Here is a 27,159-nt window from a genome sequence, read left to right as displayed (position 1 = left end):
AGCAATCAGTAGTATATATGAAATATTTTAAATGTCCTTTTTGTTTTGAAAAGCATAATATTCTATGTCAAACTTCTTCCCTTTGCCAGAATGATAATAATTAAGGAAAAAATACATGTTTTTTTAAGATTCTCTAGAAATACAAACGTGCAAGTTTAGCAAATTTCACAAAGTGTAGATGAAAAGCCTCTACTGTTTGACCCTCCATACAACACAAAACTTTTTGACAAGATTTAACTTTTATGGTCTAAGTGAAGTTCCACTTACCCAAAATACATATCTACCCTTAAGAAGTAACAGAACAAAAACTCTCAAAAAGTAAAGACATATTTTCTAGGCATAAAATGATATAGGAAGGAGAGAAATTTTGTCTTCTTCCTAAAGTTCAATGGTTCTCAAACTTTAATGTTTGTCACGGTCACCTAGAGGACTTGATAAAACAGATCACTGGGCTTCACCCCAGAGAACTGATTCAGTAGTTCTGGGGTGGGAGCTGAGAAGGTACAGTTCAGCAGGTTTCTAGGTGGTGATGATGGCGATGCCAGTCTGGGATGACACTCTGAGAGCCACTGCATTAACTTAGTCACTTAACTACTTTGGAAGTCTTCCTATGCTTTGTCTGACCTTTCCCAGTGAATATCTTGTGTTCTTCGTGACAGTGTTCTACTGACAAAATGTCACTTCTTAGTTAAGGTATTACCTCAGAATATCTTCATCATCTCTAAGCTGCACACCACTTCTTAGGGTATCACATCACACAAATATTTAATACATGAAAATAAAAATACTGTCACATATGTATTAAATCTTTTGTTCCTAATGTACAGATTTGGCAGGAAAAGAGTAAGATGAAGAAGGTGAAGGCTCACTGGTATCTAATACTTTTGATTTGATGTTAAAAACAACAAAGTGTGGGTCCAAGTGGACAGTCTCCATCCTCAGGACTTACCTGTGACTGGCGCATCAATATCCAGCAAATTTTTTTCCTGTCGAAGAATTGAAGCCCCCTCTGTGATTATTCTCAATGCAACACTCTCTTCCAGCCTGCCCTCCTTCATGAGATGTGCCTTTAAGATATCCACACGAGGTTTCCCATCGTTATCAAACACTTCTTTTGCTGTAAGCCGGTGACTTGGAGGAAACGGGACAGCTGAAAGCGAAGAAGTCAAATCGTTACATTAGCCAAAACTCCACAGTCAAAGATTCAAGATTCGATAATAACCACCAAATATTCATCCCTATCACTAACCACCTACTGGAGTATTTTAAAAGTCCCCCCATTAAAATATGATCAAGGGCTATCAAGAATTAAAGACTGCCTTCTTCCTATGATTCTAGATGTGATGTGACTGCTGAAAGGAAATTTACATTTCTTCTTCATCCAGCACCTATCTCATGCATCTAGAAGATCCTGACTGAGTGAATAACAAAAAAGAAGAGAGATTTGTTTCTGTTAGGCAATAATCAATTCAGCAAAAGCAAAGAGTTCCTATACATCCATCCTTCTAATTTTGACTCGGGTGAAGACATTTCTTCACTAAAAAGCAGGCTCCTCTACTGAGATTAGAGGAAGGGGAAAAGACCTTTCAGACCAGATTTGCCCTTCAATGGGAGTTACACCTCTGAGTAAACTGACCCACTGACTCACAGTATAAGGAGAGAGCAGGAATCTGAGGGTGAAAACGCACTGAATATTGAACAGAAAATCAGGGAATCTCTTGAACAGTGAGAGGACTGTATGACATCAGGAGACACAGGTATTTCGGCGTATGATATAATGACAAATTCCATTTGTTGCTCAGACTTAGAGCCAACCATTCTCTCTTCCAGCCGTGCCCCCATGCCTTCTTAACAGCAAGAAGGTCTCTTGTAGCTCCTGCCATTCTTCACATCTCTAAATACATTCATTCACTCATTCAGCCAGAGGATATTCACTAAACTCCTACAACGTGCCAGGACGTCCAAAGGTCCACGGTCAGAGACGGTATTATGAAGGTTAAATTTCTGATAAATGGCCACTCAGCCCCTTCAGTGAGGGAAAATCATTATTTCTCCATTTTATATAAGGGTTCATTTACTGGATAACTCAGATCTATTAGAAATATCTGGAAGAAGCACAAACACTGTTTCATGTAACTTTCATCTGCCGTGTGCATTATGTCATATGCGTAAGAACATCTCCATATGAAGCACTTCTCTTAGGTAAAACACTTGATGTTACGGATTAAACCTAGCCCTCTTACCTCCTGAAAGCGTCTCTCAAAGAAGCAGGATTTAGGTTAGACCTATGCCAAGAAATTTTGTGCAATCTAATAGCATAGACTTGTTATCCAAGAGAAATGACAACTACTTAAAAGTCAGGAAATGAACATGTACTGATGGATGCAAGCTTGATTTTCCTAACAATCCAAGCATATCTATTTAACAATGCCTCCAAAGTGAAGTGGCAGTGCAGACTCAATGGACATGCATGAGGCTTTCATGGTCAGATGAACCTGGGTGCAAACCTTGGCTCTGAGCACCCACCAGCTATATGACCTTGGGCAAGCTAAATAACCTCCTTTGGCTTCAGTTACCTCACCTGGAAAGTGGGGATTATGTCTATCTGAGGATTGTTCTAATAACTAAAGTAAATAGTACTAGTAGTAGCTATCATTGATAGAGTGTTTATTTTATGCCAGGTATTGTTTGGGTAATAAAGTCAGACACAACAAGAAAGCTGTAAGGTGAGGAAGGCATAAGTACAAGTGTTTATATATAAACTTATTTAGTCCCTATAACATTACTGTGGGAGAGAAACTTGAGACTCAAAAATATTAAGCACCTTGCCCAAGATAATCACCTAGTGATTTATACGCAGACCCGCTGAGCGTCAGCCCTGGCACTCTGATGCCAGAATACTTGTGTTAATAGCTACACCACACTACTTCCCAGAAAGTACTTGACCGTGCTTCACAATTAAAAGGTGATGAGTAAACCACTGTCTAGAATTGAAATTCTAATGAATCCCGAGCGGTATTTCTTATAAAGACCACACTTTTATTTTCAAAAATTATTTGGAGTGGCTTATAGTAGAATAGATATGTAATACAAAAGCAAGAGGTAAAATGAGAGACAAAATGCATTAACACCAAAGCATAGTGTAAAATGAAAGAAAAAGAAAGTTCAAGAATTAAACAAGGAGGAGAAAAAAGAGGCAACAAAGTCATTAGACTTCTGGCACTTGGGCTCTATTTTGTTCATTCTGTTTCTTTGCCCTCCTCCCTTTTTCTTGCCTAACATACACGCTTGTTAAGAAAACATGGAAACATTTCGATGGCCACATTTCTTTACCTGGGTCTTTATGTTTGGTTTGAAAGTAGAAAATATCTTACCTGGCAACTCCTCAAAATTCCCCAGAGACAGGATGGGGGTGGAAAGGGGGAAATTTCAAAAGGACACTTGGGGTAAGGCCATGAGCTGATTTTTTTTTTTCAAGTGAGTTCCTAAAGTGTGACTAGGACAACTGTGAAAGTTTAAGTGACTCTGCAAAACTGTCAGGCAAGAATCATAGGAACACAGAAGGGAAGGAGGCTGATTTATTGTCAGGCAGTGGGTCTCTGCCACACACACGCTAGCTGGCCTTATTAAACTTCAGACAGATCAAAGGGTTAAACCTGAAAGAGCTGAAGCATTTAAGAAGATGAGAGGCAAAAGGAGAGCACCCCAGAGAGGGCATCACCTTCATGAATTAGACTTTCTCCAAGTCCCTAGACTCTCTCCAAGGCCAAGATCACTGCAATAACAGATGCTCCCACCCTTTGCTGCAGATCTCTTACCTTCCAGTAATTGCTAATCCTAAGGTAACTGGCTAAGGTAAAGCCACCTGGCACTGAGATATTGGGGCTGGTTCCAAATAAATCGAAGCAAGAAAAAAGAGGAGAAAGGCCAATCGAAGGGCTCTATTTCCAAGTGGATGATAGGGACACTGATAAGATGGGCCCCTTTACCAATTAAACAGATGGCAAGGCCTGCAGGGGACCAAGATGGGCAGCAACGATGCCAAAGGGCAAACGCAGAGATGCGGTCAGCCAGAGAGAAGTTTTCTGGGACAAAACTAAGCATGGGCTAATATTTGCATTTGTACACTTTCTGGCTTCATAAAGAAAACACCAGCCTTACAAAGGTCACACTTATTTGCTTTCTCTATTCACCTAGAGTCCTACGTGCAGACCTGTGCCAAACATTGAGCAAAAACTACTTGGACCAAAGAGTCCAACGTGCTTAGAAAACATTTCTTTCATTAACTCATTGTATAAGTGGCTACACTTGCTATAGCAAAATGGGATTTCCCCTTCCCTCTTTTGCTTTGAGTATGACAAGTTGCTTCCATTTATACATGAGCAGGCCAAGATTGGAAGAATTAAGCTTGTGCGTGCTAATAAAAATTCTGAAATAACTGCTGATTTTCAGGCTGATTCTTTCTAAAACAATTTTCTCATAATTGCCTGTTAAGTAAAGAAGACGATATTATAGAAGACTTCTTAGAAGCATCCTAAAAATAGATAGAAACCTTCTCAGCTTTCTCTACTTCACAATTCCCACTTGGTGCCTTTTTTGCTATCGTTGTCAAATAAAACAGCAAAGTAGCTAAAATCTGGGACGTGTAAGTCCTTGACTGACTCCTGCCACAAACCACCAAAGAAGTCTTTAAAGTCAAACAACACACTGGACTAGGGTTGTATTCCCATGTCATTGACTGTGGAAATCTGGCAAAGACTGATTTCCAAACAACAGGTTAGAAATGATATTGTTTCTTTTCTATTTGTTGATGTTACCAGAGAGTTCATCTATCTGATAGGGAGGAAGGTTGAAAGTCTAGGAACCAAAGCCATGGGCATCCAATATTGGCATCCAATTATTGACACTGGCATTCACCAGTAGAGAAATATATTCCAAGTCAGAAAAGGCTTGCAGCCAAGGTATTCCTAGTTCTGGGTTCTGGCTGACTATGGGGGCCACACCTCAGAGTCAGGGGTCCCCTGAGATTTGGGCTAGAGGTCGGTTTTAGACAACCACGAGCTGCCTCAGTAGCCATGAGTGAACTGTATCACTCTGGGGTAGACCGTGGTATCTGAGCTTTCTATTTCTCAACTCTGAGCCACTGTAGCCACTGTTGAAGGAATTCCTACTACTTGATGGGAAATATTCAAGAGTCACTGTCATGGTGATACCTTCACTGGAAGGAAAAGCAGGATACCTGCTGCCTGACCTCTTCCTGGAATAAATGCTGACAAGAGAGAACCACAGACTTAAGAAAACATTCAACCGAGGGATTTTTCAAACGTTGGTTTGGTTTAAAAACATTTTTTTGCTTCTTTCCTCAAACAAAATGTCATCCAGAAATGCAAGTATATCCAAAAGAAAGAAGAGCCTAAAGCAGATTGCTTGTTTCTCTTCTTCCGTACGATGGCAGTTAAGGTGTGCTCACGAAATCCTGGGGCTCTTTGGAGTAAAATTATAAATCTCCCAATTTAGACTGACTGCTGACCCCCTCCTAGTAAACAAAAAGCAACTGAAGTCAAGAGAGAGGATAAGTGAATTGTCCGAGGTCACAGGATTAGTCGGTGACAAAACCAACACTACTACATTCAGGTCTCCTGGTCTCTCTTCTCGCACTTTACCCTCCAGATCTGTCCGATATGAGGTTGACTGGCCATACATGAGGGCGGCTGAGCACTTGGAAAGTGGCCAGTCCAAACCAAGCCGTGCTGCAAAGCTACAGGATTCCCTGGACTTAGAACACTTGATACAAGGGGGAAAAAAAGATTGTAAAATGTCTCATCAACATTCTTATATTGATTACATGTTTTAATAATAAGATATATTGGGCTAAATTAAATGTACCATTAAAATTAATTCAAACTATTCCTCCTTCCTCCTTTTAATTCCATGACTAGAATATTTTAAATTGCATAAATGGCTTATACTACATTATTATTGAACCGTGATGTATCTTTCTCAACAAGTAAACGAGAACAGGGTGAGTGGAAATTATATTCCTTAATCGTTCTTCTCTTTCAGCTTTGGTTCCTACAAAACCTCAAACTATTTCAAAACTGGTTGCACGTTGGAATTGCTTTTTAAAATGAATGATGCCCAGGCCCTACCTCTAGAGATTCTGATTTAACTTGTCTAGGGTAGGGCCAGGGCAGTGGCAGGTTTGTTAAAGAAATCCAGAGTATACTAACGTGAAGTCCAGACTGAGATCCACTGACCTATCTATATCGTTAAGTAAAGACGTACAAAACACCAGGCAGTTTAATTTTCCCCCCCAAACATGCTCCACAATGTCAATCATCCACAGCAGGTGCAATGTCTCTGCAAGTCCAGACACGTTTATTTCATCCCTCTCTGTAATCAGAATGCGTCCAGGAACAACACGTGTCCCATATTTCATGTGGCTACTGTCTGCACAGGGCTAAGATACTTATGTCAACACATGTTAAGAGAATAGCTTAAGGATACCACGTGTCAGACACAAAACACATTCTGGCCTGGCCTCCAAAGAGTGGCACTCCATCGATTTCCTTCTGGACATCTGTATATGTCACAAACTTCTTCTAATCAAACCGTATCGATCAATCAATTGATCGGTCGTCAAGCACCTTTAAGCACCTACTATGTGTCGTATTCCATGCTAGGCAGTGACAAGGGCTGGGGAGAAGTGAGCAAAAGAAAACAAAAACAAGCAGAGCCAGACTCTGAAGAACTTACCATGTGGTAAAATTATGAGTTTTTGCTTGGGATAGATGGGAAACTGTTAAACCGCAAAACCTAAGGGCAAAATTTAAAGAAAATGACAGACAATATAAGCAGTAAGAAAAAACAAAAGTGTCTTTATCTACCTTAAAGTTATGCCTGGGTTCCTAGAAACTCTTAGATGCAGTCACCCATTTCTTTTGTCTAAAGTATATAATAAATATCTAATTTTTTAGATGACTCTGAAAGAGGAGCCTCTGTCTTGAAGGTAAGTAATGAAAATAGAATATGCTAATCGTAAGGTACAATATTCCAGCTACAATATACATAAGTACCTCCATCATCAGTAATTAAAATATGTGGAATCTGATCCTACTTCTGAACAGAGTGATGGGGTACATGAAAGGAAATACTAGTGACTTTTCACTAAATTTTCTTTGGGTTCTAACATAGAGAAATTAGGTTTGACTTATATTCTTCTCGGTTAAAAAAAATTCTATCAGTATGGGGATACATGTTTATCCATGCACAGAATGTCTATATGCAAAGATATACAAAACATGTTGTGTGGGAAAGATAGCTTAAAAATTAACCACAGCTAGCCTCTAAGAAAAACTGTAGAAAGGTATTTATTAGAGTCCTACTTATGCTACTGCTGTGGATACTCATCACTTGTTTGTTTGAAAGCCTCTGGCTTTCATTATAGATATTAATGCCTGTCGAATTAAAATATGCTTGCCCATCTCAAGTGCAGTTGAATATTAATTTTGTAAACAGAAACATTAACCTTGTAAACAGAAACATCCGGTCCCACTTAAGCTAAAAAAATTCTTCACAGTAGGTTTACAAACTTCAATTCATTAATTTACTGGTGTTTTTTTTCTTTTTTCCCCCTACTGCTATCATGACTTTATTCATCCTTAGCAGAGACATCTTTACCCACCCTCTCTGAATACAACCACACAGATCCTGAGCTTTAAAATGTATTCAATTATTAGACACAGTATGTGTACTGATCATTTCACTAGCAAACTGAATACCCCATCTGGTTTTCCTGAATGTTTACGTGCAAATATAGCACAGTGGTATTTTATGTAACATCCCCAAAGTGTTAATAAAAGAGCACTACAGTACTCGAAACACTTATTAAAATAAGCAATTTTTTTCCTATGACTTACAGAACATATATTTTACACAGTAATTTTTGAAACTAAATCTGAAATGTGCTAAAGCAATTCTGTAAGATCAGACACAAATTAATGAAAATAAATATTGTTCCAACAACAAAGAATTAATAATTAATTAGTGAAAATGAGTACCTTAACAGTACAATCAGAGCTTCTTTTTATTGTCTGTTTCAAAATAATTTTCATGTAAGTGTTTCTTGATGTACAGCTACCCCCTAACCTTTCCATGTACAGCTTTTCTTATTTCCTGGCTGCTACCCTCAGTCTTGAGTCTAAGGACTCAAGGACATAGTCCACAACCCTCTCCACATGAAGTCTTGGGTTGTTCTATCACAAAACTCCTTTGAAGTTTTGATATTTTGGTTAGTTCATTTAATTACCAGAAAAACTGCAAGTGGCTTACATAATGAATTATGTAATAATGACTCAACATGAAAGATTATTTAACAAAAGTCTCAAGTTTCAAAATATTTCAGAATTACTGTGAGGCTTAAATAAAATCTGATTTTTCAGTGAAAATTTAAAAGTTCTACGCACAAGTCCTGTGACTAACATGCCGGTCAGGCCAATCACAAATTATTTTATACATGTACAAGATAAAAGCAAAATTACATTTACTGGTTTTGATACATGATATCAAATGTTTAGATTAAACCAAGAATTTAAATTAAATATTAAATGTTTTAACTTAGATATGTAAATTAAATTATATATTTTTAAATGTCTTAATATGTAATTGAAGATGTGTTGTTTAATAAGGGTCTACTCTATTGTGTGTTTTGTTCTGTTTTGTTCAGTTTTAAATAAAGACAGACATAACATTTACAGAAGTATGTACTCCAGCTATACTGGATCTTGGAACTAGATAAAACGATTACAGCAGTATTTTCAGCAAATGGTATTTATAGTAATCTCTGGAATAGTAAATTTACAGTAATGCATAAAATTCCACTCACTTGGATACATTTACATAGAGGGCTTTTTACTTATTTATTTTTTGCCTTGAACATTTTCTTCTTCTCTGGAGACATATGTCACAGGAAGAGATAAAATCAAGCAACAAACAAGATACTTTTAAGACAAGTTGAATTTATCTCCCAAGCAAGCAGGTCCCTATGAACACGATAATCATCCCTTAGGAATGAAGAGTATCCAGGGATTCTAAAACTTTATTTAACCCGAGACACACTTTATCACTCAGAAATCCTCCACTCCATGGCCTGAGACATGAAATATAAGGAAGGACTTTACATGAATTGAACTATTTGATCAGAAATTCATTAATAAATATAAATCTGTGTATTGAAAATAGCGAACCTGCAAAGTATAATGTGTGCATTCTTAGTCTTCAATCCTAAACTTATAAGTTAATATGAAAAAAATCAATCTGTGCCCACACACAATTCTTTCTTTTCAAGTTCATCATTCAGATGGAGATGCCCACACATTTTCTATGCCCACGTGCCCACCCTAGGTCCCCATCCCCTGTAGTTGAAACACCTACGGGCGTCAGAATAATTTTTTTAAATGAACAGACTCTCTCTTCTTTGAAAGATCTTGATGAAATGGCAAATCTATGACACAAATGATATCGAATGATGTAAATCCTAAGTGGTAATTTAAGAATGTTACCACTTTTGCATATAAAGGGTGATTGTTTAAAAAAATAATGAATCTGGCATATAGCCTTATATCTGTGTGCCACAGTGAAGCAAAGATTGAAATACTCTGCCTCAGAGTCACCCTCCAGAGAGCCAAGGGCAGGAGCTAAATTCCCAGGTTTGCATTTAATTGCCCCTGCCCTCGCTCTGTGCTCCCTACTCCCCGTGGGCTCAATCATGAAGCATCAGAACTTCTGGGCCTCCCCATGTTCTAGTAATGCTTACACTGGTTGCTTTACTCTGATGACCAGAGACCTGCTCTCATCCACTCTCTCTGGTCTCCCATTTCTAAGAACGACCCACTCCTGTGAATAATACAGAAGCATACAGGAGGTCCCAATTCTCAGCACCTCAAATATGTACCCCACGAATCATAATCTTCACACATCTATTTAAAAACTAGAATGCTTTAGTGAACACCACCCACAAATGTACCCTCTTAAACTTCATTTTCATATGTTTCGTTTATCCTTAAAATGTCCTTGTCAATTCTGATTTTAAATCACATATGCATTTCTCAGCCTATGAAATGGAAAATGTCTGATATCATAATAAAGCTGCAACAGACTGCATTCCCTTCCTCCATAAAGAAACACTCTTAAGAAAGATTTTCCACTCGTAAACAGAGCATATTTTGTGCATAAAGAAAATTCTCAAAGAACTAAGGAAACAGGTTGCTGGGATTATAATGTCAATTGCAAATTGACAGGCAACACCAAATTTCACTCTTTAAATGAGTCAATTAATCACCACTATTTGAAAAACATCAGAATAATTCTAATAATAAGTAGAAAGATTAACAATCGAGTGCCACCAAAGGTTCAAGTCCAGTACCCTGGCATTTGATATTCAATCAATATGTTTTTGAGTGAATGCAAAAATGAATGAACTTCTTTTTTCTCCTTGTTCACTCAGATGGGGGTAAAATTTCTGTGGTACTAGAAGTACAGATGGTCCCCAATTTACAATGGTTCAACTTACAATTTTTCAACTTTACCATGATAACCAAACACATGTATTCAGCAGAAACTGTACTTCTAACTTTGAATTTTGATCTCTCCCAAGGCTAGTGATCTGCAGTATACTACTCTTTTTGATCCATAGCTCCCAGTTAGCCAAGCAATAATGATACACTTACAACCACTCTGTTTTTCACTTTCAGTGCAGTATTCAATAAATTATGTGAGATATTCAACGCTTTATTATAAAAATAGGCTTTGTGTCAGATGATTTTGCCCAACATTGACTAACGTAAGTGTTCTGAGCACATTTATGGTAGGCTAGACTAGCCTATGGTATTTGGTAGGTTAGAGGTATGTACTAAATGAATTTTCAACTTATGTTGATATTTTTGACTTAGGATGGGTTTATTGGGAAATAACCCTATCATAAGTCGAGGAAGATCTGTAGTTTAAGAAGAGAGAAAAGAAAAAAACGGCTTTGTTCAGATCTAAAAGTATGTATGGAATTATAAAAAGAACAGTCAATGGCCAAAATAACTCAAACTGAAAACTTCATTTAGTATATGTGTCTTTAGAAGTGCTCATTACAGGAAAGAGATCAAGTCTGTCAGATGTATGTTTCATCCCAAGATGAAACATACAGACATGGTCAAAAGTGAGCAACAGAGAAAATTGAAAAGGGAAGGGGAAACAATCACTACAAAAAGTTTGAAGTACTGAATGTTTTAATCCCACATGTGATTACAGGATCATATATAAAACTTGTTGTTATCTGTGATGTAAAATTAACCCAACAACAATAAAAACAATACCATATCAGTACAATAGTATTTTGGTGCTTTTAAGCTTATAAAGCGCTATTCTCTGGAATTTCAGAAAGACATTCCAACATTTCCTTTAAAAAGAACATTTTCTAGCTTAGAAGAATGCTATTAATATTTATTACTGAATTTACTGAAGTATGCTTCATTAAAAAAGACTTTGTTTTAACTGTTAAACTCGAAATATCTGAGACTTAATAGACTAACACTTTCTCAGCATTCCTAAGGGTCAGAAGTAGCTCAGGACTTTCCTTCCCATCTTTTTAGTATCTGTTTGACAAACTATCACTACCAGTCAGAATGAATTCAAATCTTATTTGTAGACACAAATGAAAAATTTATTGTAAAATGTAGCAGTCAAGAATAGCTAGAAACTAGGTTATCTAACTCATTCTAAGCACATATAGAATGATAAACAGAGCAACATAATTCCCATGATATATGACTTTGGGTTATGGTTCCCTAAAACATCTTAAAAGCTTCAGTCCCATAAATTTTTCACTACCCAAGTTCAAGACACTCATTTGGGCATGATGGTGAATCATTTAGGCAACACTGTGAATGCTTTTCTTAAAGTTACATGTGCCGAATTCACAACTGGCAGGCTCATTTAGAAACACAGTATTTTTTTTTATTACCACATCATTTAAAATCTTTCCTTGCCTTAAATCCCTACTCAAGAAATAATCACGATTAAATATATAACTAACAGATTAATACAAATGTAAGATAAAGGATATATCCACACACATACAAATCAAATGGTGAAAGAGTGTACGTTACTCTAACAATGGAGTTGTGTGTGTGCTCTTTAAATCCCTTGATCCACGATAATGCTCCACTTATTCAGAGCTCCGGTTCCCATCATCTTCACCAACAACAGTTCAATTACACACCCAGAGGTAATCAAAAACTGAGCTGGAGTGAGAACACTCACCAGAAAATCTGTGCCCATTACCCCATAGGAAAGGAATGGAGGCATTCTCAGAATACTAAATAGAAAAGGACGGTGGCCGGCCATAACTAAGCATCCCTGTGTAGAGTTCCATATTTCACTACAGACCTAGAGGATATCAGGGCATATCCATGGTGTTCATAATGGTACACATTCCACACTTCATAAGCATCTTATTCCAGATTACTGGACAATACACTGTTACAAAGTGTAAAAGGTATAATACAATTTTGATATGCTTTCATTAAGTAGAATTTTCAATAATTTAGTGTTTAAAAGAGATATGTCTCAGTTATGTGATAATTTCACCTTCAGTGAAATGTCTCCTTCCCTAATCAGAGCATATACATGAAGGTTTATGTATATTGTCAATTATTTTTAGAAATATAAATGGTCCTCATTCCCAAAAATGTGCGTTTAGTCATTCATGATGAAACTCAAAATAGCCTTTGATTTGCTAATACTCTATATATCAGGTGTATTTTTTAAGTGATATATAGGGTACACACATTAAGTACTGAAGAAAGAAAAATGTCATAAAGATTTTATCTATTACATAAATGCAAACTAACTAAAAGCAACTTTCATTTGTAAGTCTGAAGTCTGAGAAAATATAGAAACCTCTAAAGCTGTTTTTCTGATAACATTCTTCCTCTAAACTAACTGGTTAATAACATCATGATTTTTGTACATTTGTACAAAGAAATAATTTATACTTTTGAAATGGAGACTTTAACTTTACTCTAAGTGGAGTAAAAGTTCAGGGGAAATTAAAGGAAAAGGAGAAAGAAAGAAAAGAATGGATTTTCATCACTTCGGGAAGATAAACTTGAGTTTAGCTCACCAAACTGCCAAGTTAGATTGTATTTAAAAAAAAAATCAAATCCTAAATAGCATGTGAATTTTACTAGAGCAATTTCCCATAGGTATTGGCAATGTTTACTCCCCACATAGTCAAGGGGGACCCAATTATTACTCTCACACCAAATGATAAACAAAACAAATGATAATCAGTCACCCATCCTCTTCTGACTCCCTTACCTCTAGACTCTTAATTACCCTAAGGGTTTCCATGCTCAAGAGACAAAAAAGGGTCCTAGGAGCAAAGGATCTGGCTCTCCACAAGAGGCCATTTCAGTTGCATTTTGCAAATACGACTGATCTTTTTTTTTTTTTAATGCAAATAATGTTCCCATCCCAGATACAGTTATTCAAATAACAAACTATTTGTGAATTAACACAGAATGATATGGATAAGTAGAGACTATCTACTGGCCAGAAGATCTACTAACACTTTTGTACTCAAGCAACAAAGTAAGGAAATTTCACTGCAATTATTTATTTACATATATTCATACAGCAAGGACATAAAGTTGATTAAAGTTGATCAAGAACTTGCCAAAATTATAATTTTGTAAAAATTAGTAACCAAAGAGCAGGTATCTAAAGAAAGTGAAATATTAGGGCTTTCCTGGTGGCCCGGTGGTTAACAATCTGCCTGCCAGTGTAGGGGAGACGGGTTCGAGCCCTGGTCCGGGAAGATCCCACATGCTGCAGAGTAACTAAGCCCGTGCGCCACAACTACTGAGCCTGCGCTCTAGAGCCAGAGAGCCACAACTACTGAAGCCTACGCGCCTTAAGCCCGTGCTCCGCAACAAGAGAAGCCACCGCAATGACAAGCCCGCGCACTGCAACAAAGAGTAGCCCCTGCTTGCTGCAACTAGAGAACGTCCACGCGCAGCAATGAAGACCCAACGCAGCCAAAAATAAATAAATAAATTTATTTAAAAAAAGGAAAGTAAAATATTAAAAAGTATGACTACTGAAAGAAAACATAGAAAACAAAACAAGCACAAAGTAAAAACAAACTGTAGACTTATGAAAATATACAATTATTACAAGGGAGGAAAATCAAGCTGCGTAAAGCATCAAATAAATTAAAGGGTTTGTGAAACTGCTGAAATTCTGTAGCAATGTCATATGTTGCACACATTTCTGGAAAGAAGGCCCACAATTTAATAGATTCTCAAAAGGATCCCTGACCCAAAGAGGCTAAGATCTTCTCTAACATGGCTTCCTCACCATTACTATGGTGATCATTCTAGTTTAATTCCTCAATACAGTCTTATCTAGATTATGAAGATAATGATCAGACTATTTCTTTAATTCTCCAGTTACCAACCCTTAATACATCTTATCCCCAAACCCTATAGTTTGGCCATACCCAGTTACACAATACATATTCTAAGTATTCCATGTAACCTTATACCTTTCTTTAAGCCTTTCAGAGATAGTAAGGCAAAGGCGCTAAAAGCACAAACTCAGAAGCCAAACTGCCTGGGTTTACATCCCAACTTCACCAACTGTATGATGTTGGGTGAGTTATTTAGTTTCTTGAGGATTAAATAAACTAATATTTGTAAAGTGCTTGGAACATTACTGGCATAGCAAATACTTCCTAATTAGTCCTTATGGTTAACAAATGCCTTGCTTACTTACTTAAGCATGCAACTTCCTAATCATCCCCATTCAAACGTCACAACTTCTGCAAAGATGCAAAGCCTGCTTTCCATCTAAACCTCCACATCCTTGAGAATCAAACACTTAATAACATGTCCTTCAATTGCCAAACACAGGGCTTTGCTTTATCTTTTTTATTTTTTGTTTTTTTGTTTTCTGCGGTACGCGGGCCTCTCACTGTTGTGGCCTCTCCCGTTGTGGAGCACAGACTCCGGACGCGAAGGCTCAGCGGCCGTGGCTCATGGGCCCAGCGGCTCCGCGGCATGTGGGATCTTCCCGGACCGGGGCACGAACCCGTGTCCCCTGCATCTGCATCGGCAGGCGGACTCTCAACCACTGTGCCACCAGGGAAGCCCTGCTTTGTCTTTTTACTTTGTGTTTGCTTCGTGTTTATTTTTTTGCCCTAAAAACACACAGCACTTGCTGTTTGTATTAATTTTCATACTTTTGTACTCATAAGACTCCTCACAAATCATTAGAAGACTTTTATGCTAAATTCAATAACTGTGTACGAATCTGAAATTATGATCTTAAATATCATGAATTTCACCCCCTAGTTTTCTAGTTGAAGAAACTGAGGCTTAAAGAGAATAAGAGTAGTAGTGATAATAATAATAATTAAAACAATAATAAAATAATCGTTAACACATAGCACTTCCTATATCCTAGACACCCTTCTAAACACTTTATACTGCATGTGTTAACGTCATAAAAATCCTAAGATGTGGATACTGCTAATCTACTTTTCATATGCAAGAATTCAAGGCACAAAGAAATTAAATGACTTTACCAAGTCCACATAGCAAATAACTAGGAGACACCAGGGCTCATATGAGGACCCCGACTCTAGATTTGTGCTTTTAATCCTTGCTGCCATGCCTCTATAGATAAGAGGTGACTTACCGAATAATCCAAAGATAATTAGAGGCAAAGCCTGAAGTCATACCCAGTTCTCTGGATTCCCTGAACCATGTTCTTTCTTTTTGAGTTCATTATTCCCTACCCAGAATGGACATGGCAAGCAATCCAAAAAAAAAAAAAAAAAAAACTTTCCAATGATTTACTGATATACGATTCACATCTCATCACATAATTCTCTAAACCCAATAGTATTTATCCTGAATGTGCAGTCTGCTCCTTGAACATCCTAATTTGGCTCTTCTCTCTTATCTAATTGTTCCCAACTTGAAAGAGACCAAAATAGTACAAGGAACAGCTAGTTCAGTATTCAGCTTATGAAAGGTACAAGGCCTTAGCTGTAATTTGGTTTTTGATGGGTTGGTCAAGAAGTAAAACTATCATTTACACTTGGCTTATTTATACCTCCAGTGTTTCCACATATGAGCTTTGAACTTGGATCCTATCCAAAACTCAAAAGTTTTCCATCAATGACTGTGGGCTGCCTCTCAGTCCAGCCTGTGATTTTGCTAAAAAATGTGCCTCCCCAACCTTTACTCCTTAAAAAGACTAGTTAGTGCAGCTGCCATTGACAATTTTCAGCCATATGGAGCAGAATCCGAGCTCTAAATGACACTAAGTGTAGCAGCGATGAGTTCTAAAGTACCTAATCACCTGTCTTCACATTCTGGCTTAAACGGCTATGGGTCCTTAAGAAATCCTTGAGAAACCACAGTTTCCTCACCTGTAACATGGAGATATTTACATAACCAAGAGGCATTTAAAAGGATTAAATGAGACATACTTGCAAAAGTGCTTAGTGCAATATTTAGTGGGAAGTATGAACTCAAATTTAAGTTTGTTTGTTTGTTGTTGTTGGTTTTTTTCCGTACGCGGGCCTCTCACTGTTGTGGCCTCTCCCGCTGCGGAGCACAGGCTCCGGACGCGCAGGCTCAGCGGCCATGGCTCACGGGCCCAGCCACTCCGCGGCATGTGGGATCTTCCCGGACCGGGGCACGAACCCGTGTCCCCTGCATCGGCAGGTGGACTCTCAACCACTGCGCCACCAGGGAAGCCCAGTATTTTTTATTATTTGTTATTATTGTGCTTCAGTGAATTCCCACAGGATTTCTGTAGTTTCATATGCCAGCATTTTGTTGTATCACCTGAAAACTCTCATTTACACTTGGCTTATTTATACCTCAAAAAAAACCCAAAAACCAAGTATCATGTAAGTGTTTCTATCATATTTGGGGTCCAGCAGAGAGAAACTTATCTTGCCAATTGACATTAAATATGGCCCCAAGAGGGTTGTCTAATCAAGAACCAAATTCATCGTCATGGGCAGGTATGAAATTCTTACTATGAGTTTAATGTGACCTTAGTGGAAGGTTCAGAAGAGTAATTCACATAAGAACCCCAGAGACTACTGGGCCTTCTAAGAACATCAGATTTTACATAAATAGCAGCATTTACCAAAGACAGTTCTTAGATAATAGGTGTTTTATAAAATAAAGCATTTCTGGAGGAGAAAAAAAGCTCTGGAACACCTGTTAAACATGGTTAAAGGGACTTATTTATGGCAAGTTTTCTTACAGAGTTGAACATGCTATTATGTCTGGTGACTGTCTAGCAGGGAGATCAATCATGCCTCAACTCCCAATTATTCTTCTATAAAACTGTCTTCTTGACATATGTTTTGTCAAAACCTACTATAAACAAATAACCAATTCAACTATTTTGACAAAGTGAGTCTGTCAATTCACACAAACATGAATATTCAATAATAGAGGGTATCAGTTAAATTGGCCAAAAAATTTTAATCAAAATCATAAACATGCTAGTTTAAGCTGAGGACACACTGTATGTGTCTAACAATTTCGAAAAAAACAGTGTAAAATCAGCTTATTTCTGATGTCTCCTTACTCATATATGTACCTTACTGAACAGTGTATGACCATGCAATAAAAGTTTACATTTTTACTCTACAATTAAGGAAGGGGACATGGGTTTCTGCCCTGGTCCGGGAAGATCCCACATGCTGCGGAGCGGCTGGGACCGTGAGCCATGGCCGCTGAGCCTGCGCGTCCGGAGCCTGTGCTCCACAACGGGAGAGGTCACAACAGTGAGAGGCCCACGTACCGCAAAAAAAAAAAAAAAAAAAAAAAGAAGTTTGGGTAATGCAGCTGTGCTTGCTCCAGGGCTCTGGAACCCTACTATCTGGGTTCACATCATTTTCTGCTACCTAATAGGTCTAAGGCTTCGGGTGGGATGATTCATTTAATCTCTTTCATCTCACTGTGTCTGAGCTTCCTCATCTGTAAAATGCAGATAATAATGGCCACTATCACACAAGACTATGTAAGGCTTCAATAATACATATAAAAAGTTAGAGCAATGCCTGACGTGCTAAGCACTCAATAAGTGCTTACTATCATTACTTCGAGACTTGTTAAACTGAGAGCCAAAGCAGAAAAATGCAGTAGCTCCCTAAGATGCGATTTACCAGGAAAGAGATCAAGAATCATTGCAGGCCTTCATTTAGAGATGACCCCCATACCACAGGCTATGCTGGCTTTTAGCACCGATAAACGTCTCCTTGGAGGAAGTTCTATTGTACCTATTAGAAAAATAGAATTTAAAACAAGAATATGATTCCTCCCATAGCAGAATAATCTATAACAGCTCCCTTCATCAGGTCCATGTGCTCTGGGAAGCCATTCATGTAAGTGTACTGATGTAACTAGCCTGTAAAACCACCTGGGAAAGCTCATTGAAATAACCAGTGATCAGACAGAAAGAGGCAAACTGTGCTGTGAAAGTCTCATTTTGATAAACCCCGACTGCATAGAAATACAAAATTATTGGCACACTGATTTGGTGCATACCTATAATTAGCCAGAGCAATTTTCCTCCTAGACATTTCCTTCATTTTCATTTAAATTAATATAATTCCTTAGCTAAAGTGCAAGAGAAAAAATGTTAGAAGAACACAATCTGTTTACCATATAGCAATAATCAAATGTTTTCATCCTATTGGTGGAACAGTATAACCGTGTACTTCTTTACTCTCATGTTCTTTTATTAGATTTTATCTTGTATACATTCACTAAATTGAGTCTGCATTGAATGAGTGTCATTTTGCCCAATGAAATATTTACATTTGTAATGTTTACAATAATAATATGTGCAGTTAATAATGTAAATAGTAATGTACAAATACAATATTACATTTGCCACATGTAATATGTCCCTTCAAGCCAAGAAAAGAAAATTGTCTTGAAATTTTAAAATAAATTCAAATTACTATGAAATTAAAGGAAGAAAAAACTATTCAGCTATTCAGAGATATTAAGCAGAATATAAGAGAATATAAATAGACTTCTCTTTCTAAGGAATACTTGTATATAACTGAACAAAGTTATTACCAAAACACAAAATGCTTTAATTAATACACATTGTATTGATTTCTTCTGAATTCCTCATTTCCAATATTAGAAAAGGAATCAGAAGTTTTTTATACTTATTTTCTCTTGTACCTAATTACCTATTAACCATCCAGTTACTTACTAAGCAAAATATAATTTCTTCTTAATTTATTACAGTGCAAGCATTTTCTTCCCTTTGATAAAGAAGATAAACAACAGTGAAAAGGAAAGAAAGTTCAGTTATGTGTTTCAGAAACAAGGACTTGTTCACCATTCTAACCCTAATGTCCCTTCTAGCTAAATAAAACTAACCTCAGTTGTTTTCATTTAAGCATCTTTACAATTCTTAATTTAATAATGCTAATGCAGCTCACTCCAGGAAAAGAACCTCATATTGCTGATACACCGAATTCACTCTAAAACACTGCTAATCTATTTAAGGTGTGTGATATACTTTACTATATAGGTACAAAAAATGCTTGCCATTTAGCAAAGATTTAGAAACATAACATGATCAGTTTCAGATTAAACTTGTCTCACCAAAGCTCAATGAAAGCAGCACCTAAGTAGTGAAATACATCATATTCAGTAGATGACAGGCTACATCATCACCAAATTTAGAGGATCTTTTATGAAACAAGTAACTGGCTTAATTAAAAGAAGAAAAGTCCCTAGGTCTTGAACTTCTGTGCCAACAATGAATATCTAATAGATGAATCTAAGAATGGAAGTGATCTTTGAGGTGAATTTTTTGGCTGACCTACATATGAATGCAAAGGAAAGACATTCACCATCAATAAATTGCACAGCATTATATATAATTTCTCATTTGGAAACATTATTTAGTCATTGTATCATGTAAGGGAAACTACAGTAATACAGTCCCCAAATGAACTTCAATTTTACGAACTATTCTCCTCTCATTTGCGAATAAATGACACTGTTCCATACTAAGAACAAGTGGTGATAACAAATGAGAACAACTACACTTTTTTGAGAATCCTGAATTTTCTTGACTGTTCCCAGTCATGGTGCTGTGAATTATATTTCACCAGCTGATCTCCAGATTGTGGGCCCTGCATTCCAAAAACCTGTGAGTCCTTCAAAACTTTCTAGAACTGCTCACTTGCTACAAAAAAATGTCCTGTTGATTATAACAGCCTACTTCAAGAAATTAAATGAAATCGCCACATACATCTATGATAAATTATATCATAAAACATTTTGAAGGAGAAACTACTGAAAAATCACTCCCCTAAAGTGTTTTCCAGATGTTAATAAGATACCTTCAGTGATCAGTGGAAAGAAAAATGTTCCAAAATTATACAAGTAAAGGATGCTATTTGGAGTACAAATCAATTAAATGGTGCTAGCTCTGAGAAATGGTGCTAAAATTTGAAAGAAATGAGCTACACTAATGGGTAAATTGAAGCCAAACATTCTATATGGATTTCATTTTCCCTGGAGCACTTCACTTTGGTGTCAAGAATTTTGAATACTTGGATTTGAGACCTGGTTTTACCATAACCACATAAAATAAGGGTTCACTGTCCCTATTTGACAGATTAAGAAAAAGGTAAATATGTTGTCCAAGTTCATACTAACATTAAGGTGGCAGTTTAGATGCACACCCAGGTACATCTGGTTTCAATTCGTTACACTAGATCACACTAAACTACCTAATTTATGAAATAAAATTGTATTCTAAATAACTTTCAGAAACATATTTCATTTTTAGACTATCAAATCTAATTTTGTCTATATGCTGAGTGAGTGAAAGAGCAGGATATAATGTTTACTGAGCCTCAAGGGCCTCTGGTTTGCAGGCAGATTCAGGCAGGGCTCTGCCACTAAATGGCTACATAACTTCACTTCTCAATCCCTCAACTGCCTTGTTTGTAAAATGAGGGAATAATACCAGTAGGCTCCAGAGCCCTTTCCATTTTGAAAATACAAGCCACATAGGGGTTTCAAGTATTCACCTATGATGTATAATCATGTCACCTATTTAACAAATCCCGGGGGCATTCCCCACAGCTACATTTTCAGAAGGAACACTTTTAAAAACAGAAATCAGCATAAGGTGGGCTGGTGCATTCCACGGTACAGTGTGGGTATTGCACAAAAGGGTCTGGAGGAATCAGAAACTGAGGGCTGAAATCCTGTCTCCACTGAATGAGGCAAACCCTCTGCCTTTTCTACTTCCGGCACCAGCAACGGGTGGATGCAGGCCAGACAGAGACCGGGAGTGATGCTAAAGAGATCTACATCTCAATAAAGGATTTGTTTGTTGAGGTGGGACAAGAAAAGAAATGCCACAGTTCTTTTACTTCTCTTCTCTTTCTGGAGCTTGAAGATGAACCACATATCTTGAAGAAGAACCCAGCAAGGAATAAATTCTTAATAAACACTGATGGAAGGAAAGAAGAAAAGAAGAGAAGGAGAAAATGACAGTGTTACAGAAAAAAAGAAAGGGGAAAAAAGGGAGGAGAAGGAAGAGGAAAATTTATTAAATGGAGCTATGAAGACCATATCCAAGTTTTCCTTCTCAACGTTAATGGAAGAAAGGAAAAAGCCTTCCACGAAAAAATAAGATTTTACCCTCAGCATATCCTGAGTTGAATCAAAGGTGCTTGATCTTTACCATCAAATATTATTCAGATAACGTAAATACTCTTAAGAAAAATCCCTTAAAAACTGCATCATTACATTGAATGACTCTCTTTTTTTTTTTTGGAGTTAAAATGTGGAAAACTGAAGCTTACTCTCCCAACTTCATTGCTAAGTTTTTTTTTCCTTCACTTTAAAAAACAATTTTTGTTACACCCAAGTTTTCCTATAGCCCTTCACTGTATAAGGTCAACTTTTGTTTTCACTAACACTATGAAGGTTGAATAATAATTAGCCACAGTTTAGATTCCTTTCTAGAAACAATTCATTTAGAGAAAACAAAGGAAAAAATCACGTGTAACAATGGAAAATACAGTTCTTCCATCATCAGATAAGAAAACAAATAAGAATATTTCAGCAATGGGGATAATCTGTAAAACCAACTGCTCTCTGGATGAAACAGAGAACTAAGGAAGTAAATAGATGTGGAAAAGTAAAAGGTTTTGAAATGAGCAGAAATATACATTGTTTTTAAAGTCTCAAATCAGACATAAGCAATCAGCAACGAATGAAGAATGTTATCTACCACTATTTATCCTCCATAGTTGTTACTGGATATCCAGACAATCCTTCATATCACAAATAAACACATGGTCCTTTTGAGAACCTCTGTTGAAGATGTGAGTTTATTCTTTCATTTAAAAATATCTTGTTAACGTCTATTATGTGTCAGACACTGAGCTAGGTGTTGTGGAATCAATTTTTAAATTCCTACTGTAGGGCATAAGAACAGGGAAAAAATGGAAGGGTGAGATTGGGGTTTTCGGATTCACTGCTAAAGTCTGATATGCTATAATTTTATCATCTTGTGCTCAAAATTTCATATTTTTTAATGAATTTTATTTCACATCAATTTACAGTTTTTCTCAGACTGCGAGGTTTTTTTTGTTGTTGTTTTTGTTTTGTTTTGTTCTGGGCCACACTGCACAGCATGCGGAACTTCCCTGACCAGGGATCGAACCCGTGCCCCCTGCACTGGAAGCGCAGAGTCTTAACCACTGGACCACCAGGGAAGTCCTCAAAATTTCATATTTTGAAATATTTCATCAATGCATCTGGAAAGTATAATATTTAAACAATAATTTGAAGCTCCATTAATAGCGTGGGGTCATGGAATAAGAAGGAGAAAATAAACTGAAAAAGAGGCCACAGTAGGATATACCTAAGTTAATAACAAATATTCATGTACACAGCCCAGCTCTTTAATAGAAAGGCACAGAAATGCCTAAAATCACAGTAAGATACTTAAAGAAAATCTAAAGGTAAAATTAGTGGTTAAAAAAATACACAGAATATTGTTGACATTATTACCATTTAAAGAAAAATATTATTGCCTCAGTGATGATGATCAGTTACACCTGTGACATTTCCAACTCATACTTCCTTAATGAAATCAATATTTTATAGCCATATTTTTCTACTTATAGAAGAGACTACCCAGCAATGAATAATATATGCATGAAATTTTAATAAAATCTTTTCTCCCCTTGAAAAGTATTCTATAGTATTATGAACATTGCAGATAAGTAGGAATACAGTTAAAAGTAAAGCTCTAGTATATAATTTTTAGCTTCTGAATAAATCTTAATAATAAAATTTAAAACTAACATGGAGGTAAAAACAGACAAGATAATTAATCTCTTCTTAAAAATTAGAATTGTTAATCAACTATACTCCAATATAAAATAAAAAGTTTAGAAGAAGATTGTGATATGGGCTTCCCTGGTGGCACAGTGGTTGAGAGTCCGCCTGCTGATGCTAGGGGACACGGGTTCGTGCCCTGGTCCAGGAAGATCCCACATGCCGTGGAGCGGCTGGGCCCGTGAGCCACGGCCGCTGAGCCTGCGCGTCCGGAGCCTGTGCTCCGCAACGGGAGAGGCCACAACAGTGAGAGGCCCGCATACAGCAAAAAAAGAAAAAAAAGGTTGTCATAATAAAATCTCATCATTAAGTTAAACACATATCTATCTCTCTTTCATCTAGCGAAATTTCAGTAGAATAGCCTATAAGGAAATGTCATTTATAAGTTATTTCAAATGGGAAAGTAAATCATATTATTCTGAACCATCATGGTGAATAATAATACTTTTATTCCTAGAAGCTCTATTTTCTTTAAATTAAAGAAATTAGTACTTAAAAGTACTCAACACCTTGAATAAAATGAATATCCAATATGCATTACAATCTTCAGTACTGTCATCTTGGAAGAGGCCAGTTAACAAATTGTATTCCATATGACAATGTAGACTGATTTTCTAAAAGTATTGTTTAAGTTGCAAAATGAAATGAGAGATTCAAACTCGAAATCAGATTTACAAATTCCCTTCATTAGTGTGATACACAAATGCATAACCTTATAGTATTAAGAATGGAACTAACTTTACATGAAATGTAGCCAAATGAATGTTATTGAATATCCATAATGATCATTTTCCATTAAGTTAAATACTTATAATCATGAGGTTTGATTAACATGCTCTGGTTTCTTGCATGCCATGTTATCATTATAATCAGAAAACTGAAAGACATTTTCTCCAATTAAATATAAAACAGATGAACACACTTAGGAAGAAAACATGTTTCACTGCCACTTATATAGTTAAGATTACAAGTACATATGAATATTTTCATCATAAAGGAAATCAGATCATTTAGTATCTTAATTTTTCCAACAGCCTTAAATTTTCAAATCCTTTGAAATAAGTTCAAAGACTACATTCTTACATAATACTATGTATACCCAATGCTTTATTTTTCACAATTACTTGACAGCAAGTTTGGTTTTTTTTTTTCCTTTTGTTTCGTTTCTTTTACTTGCTAAAGTAATAGTCCAGCGAGAAAGAGAAAATTAACTTACTCTTTTTTTCACCAAAAACATTTACACTTCTATTTTAATCTATTTTTTAATAATCAATCTAAAATATAATCTTTAAATACACAGTACTGACACTAAATTTTATTTACTAGAATTACTGATGCTTTTTCATCTGGAGATTAATAGGTTTTAGTAAAAAGATCTAGCTTTTCTGATACTCAAGGAAGAATATACTTGTTTGAGTGCAATCAGCACTATGGAAACAGCTTTTTTTCCCTAGTACATGCAATTGCAAATGAAACACTTTGGTTATTTTTCCTCTTCAATTTCCCAATTCACATGAGATGGTGTCTGTTATCTAATGCCCTCTTATAAATATTATCTATCAATAACTCACATACACACACATTCAAAAGTTACACTAGTCGGGCTTCCCTGGTGGCACAGTGGTCGAGAGTCCGCCTGCCGATGCAGGGGACACGGGTTCGTGCCCCAGTCCAGGAGGATCCCACATGCCGCGGAGCGGCTGGGCCCATGAGCCATCCATGGCCGCTGAGCCTGCGCATCCGGAGCCTGTGCTCCGCAACGGAAGAGGCCACAACAGTGAGAGGCCCGCGTACGGCAAAATAAATAAATAAATAAATAAACCAAACCTAGAAGAAGCTATACCAAAAACCAATCCTTATTCAGAAGCTTCTGTTCGTTTGTTTTCTTTCTTTCTTTCTTTCTGTTTTCTTTTACTGTAGGAGAGAGTGGCATTTGATTTAAAAAATATATATGAGAAAAACATTATAATATAAAGGGACAGAATTTATTTCCACAGTGAATCAGATCTCCCAGCCTGTAGAACTCTCCACCCGCAACCCCACCCTAAACACATTAAAAATACATTCAATAACAATGGTACTCCGTAACTGCTCTCTTTAGTCATTGTTTTTCCAGTCCTTAAAAACAATATCACACAAAAGATTAAATTCATTTTTCCTTCATTTCTGTGCATTTAAATAAGTGTGTGCTAGGGAAAGGGCACACCTTTATACTCTTTACATTGCCCAGCATCACATAGGGAAATCTGATTATTTTTCCCAATTGTTATTTTATCCCAAGGTCATGACTATCTGTTGGCAGATATCCAGGAATGGATGATTCACTGCACTGATGAAAATGTGGCTCATAAAAATATCATTTATATCAAAGATAGGCCAACTATAGGAGTCTATAATGTGGATATACTCTTAATCAAACAATAAAAATATGAATGAACATTATTAAAAAGGAATATGCTTAAGCCTATTTAAACATAGTCTTTCTTGCTCCAATATCTCTGATGACAGCTATGTCCTACATTGAAACACAGATATCAAACTGGATTAGTTGCAAAGACACAGTTAAAATTTAATTATCTATGCCAGTCATGCAGGTCATTGGTGCACATAATCCAAAAAGTATTTCCATGTGAAAGATAGACATTTGGGTATCTCTGGCAGCCTATTAATACACGTTATTTTCAATAAAATAATGAAGTCATTCTGAAAGGTCTATTTGCCTAGGCTCCCAAACCTGTCAAACTGTTCACATTAGCTCCAGCATTCCCTCCATGCAAGGGATGAAACTAAGTAGTCTCCCAGACTAATGGAAAGATTGGCTTAAATTTGACCTTGGCTCTCTCTTTATAATTAGCTGATTCATTCCCTAGGGGAAAGAGGTAATTAACTTACTGGTTCAGAACTTCCTTAGGAAAGAAATGTAACTGTCTCACTTAAAAGAGCTTTCTTTTTTTCTACAGATCTAATGCAATCTCAGATCTAGATAGAAATGATAATTTATAAAATTCTTTCAACTATATTAGCTCCTTGACTCCACACAATAGCCCATGACTTAGTTTAGGCCAGAGAACCAGCCCTAAGGCACAGACTGGATAAATGATATTGGCAAAATCATGATGCCACTTACTAGATAAAACTAGAATTCAAGTTTCCAGACTCTCCATTTAGTTCTCTTCCCCTGACTCCACAATGCCATGTCTATAAGAATGTTATAGGAATATTTACAGTGTAGTGATGTTTCCAATTGAGATAATATATTAGCAAAGCAAATCTGGGCACATATATAAAAGCATTCCTTCCAGAAAATTCCCTTAAAACTGAAACCTTTATTTTTCTCTTCAATATCCTTCCACAAACCAAAACTCTTCAATGCTTTTGAATAATACATAAGTATAACATTGCAATTTTAATATATAATTATTTAATATTATTTTAACAGCAATACTCCAGAAACTATATATAAATTTGACTCTGAAATAGTCTTTCATTCAACAGTCAAAAATGTTAAATAAAATAAATAGAAGCATCTTCTAAAATAAAAAATGCATATTTTTCTGAATTGCCTAGAAAGGGAACAATCTCCAATCTCTTTAAACACAAATCTATAAAACTATCCCCACAGGAGAAAAAAAATTTAAAGAAAAGACAAAATATTGAAATAATAAACACTAATAAT

At 36.5% G+C, this 27,159-nt stretch overlaps 1 protein-coding gene across 4 annotated transcripts in view; it reads right to left on the bottom strand.

The window, feature by feature from the left end:
• PPP3CA (protein phosphatase 3 catalytic subunit alpha) overlaps window positions 1-27,159 on the bottom strand; it is a 295,722-nt gene that overhangs the window by 153,466 nt on the left and 115,097 nt on the right. For all 4 annotated transcript variants that reach the window (XM_067736859.1, XM_067736861.1, XM_067736860.1 and 1 more), the window contains exon 2: window positions 950-1,150. In XM_067736859.1, the coding sequence (XP_067592960.1) occupies window positions 950-1,150 (201 nt within the window). The remainder of the gene's footprint in view (window positions 1-949; window positions 1,151-27,159) is intronic.

The sequence above is a fragment of the Pseudorca crassidens genome, chromosome 4 (genome assembly GCF_039906515.1).
Source record: "Pseudorca crassidens isolate mPseCra1 chromosome 4, mPseCra1.hap1, whole genome shotgun sequence".
In the NCBI taxonomy this organism is placed as follows: Eukaryota; Metazoa; Chordata; class Mammalia; order Artiodactyla; family Delphinidae; genus Pseudorca; species Pseudorca crassidens.
Note: the sequence above shows the minus strand (reverse complement) of the source record. Positions and strands in the feature narration are given on the sequence as shown.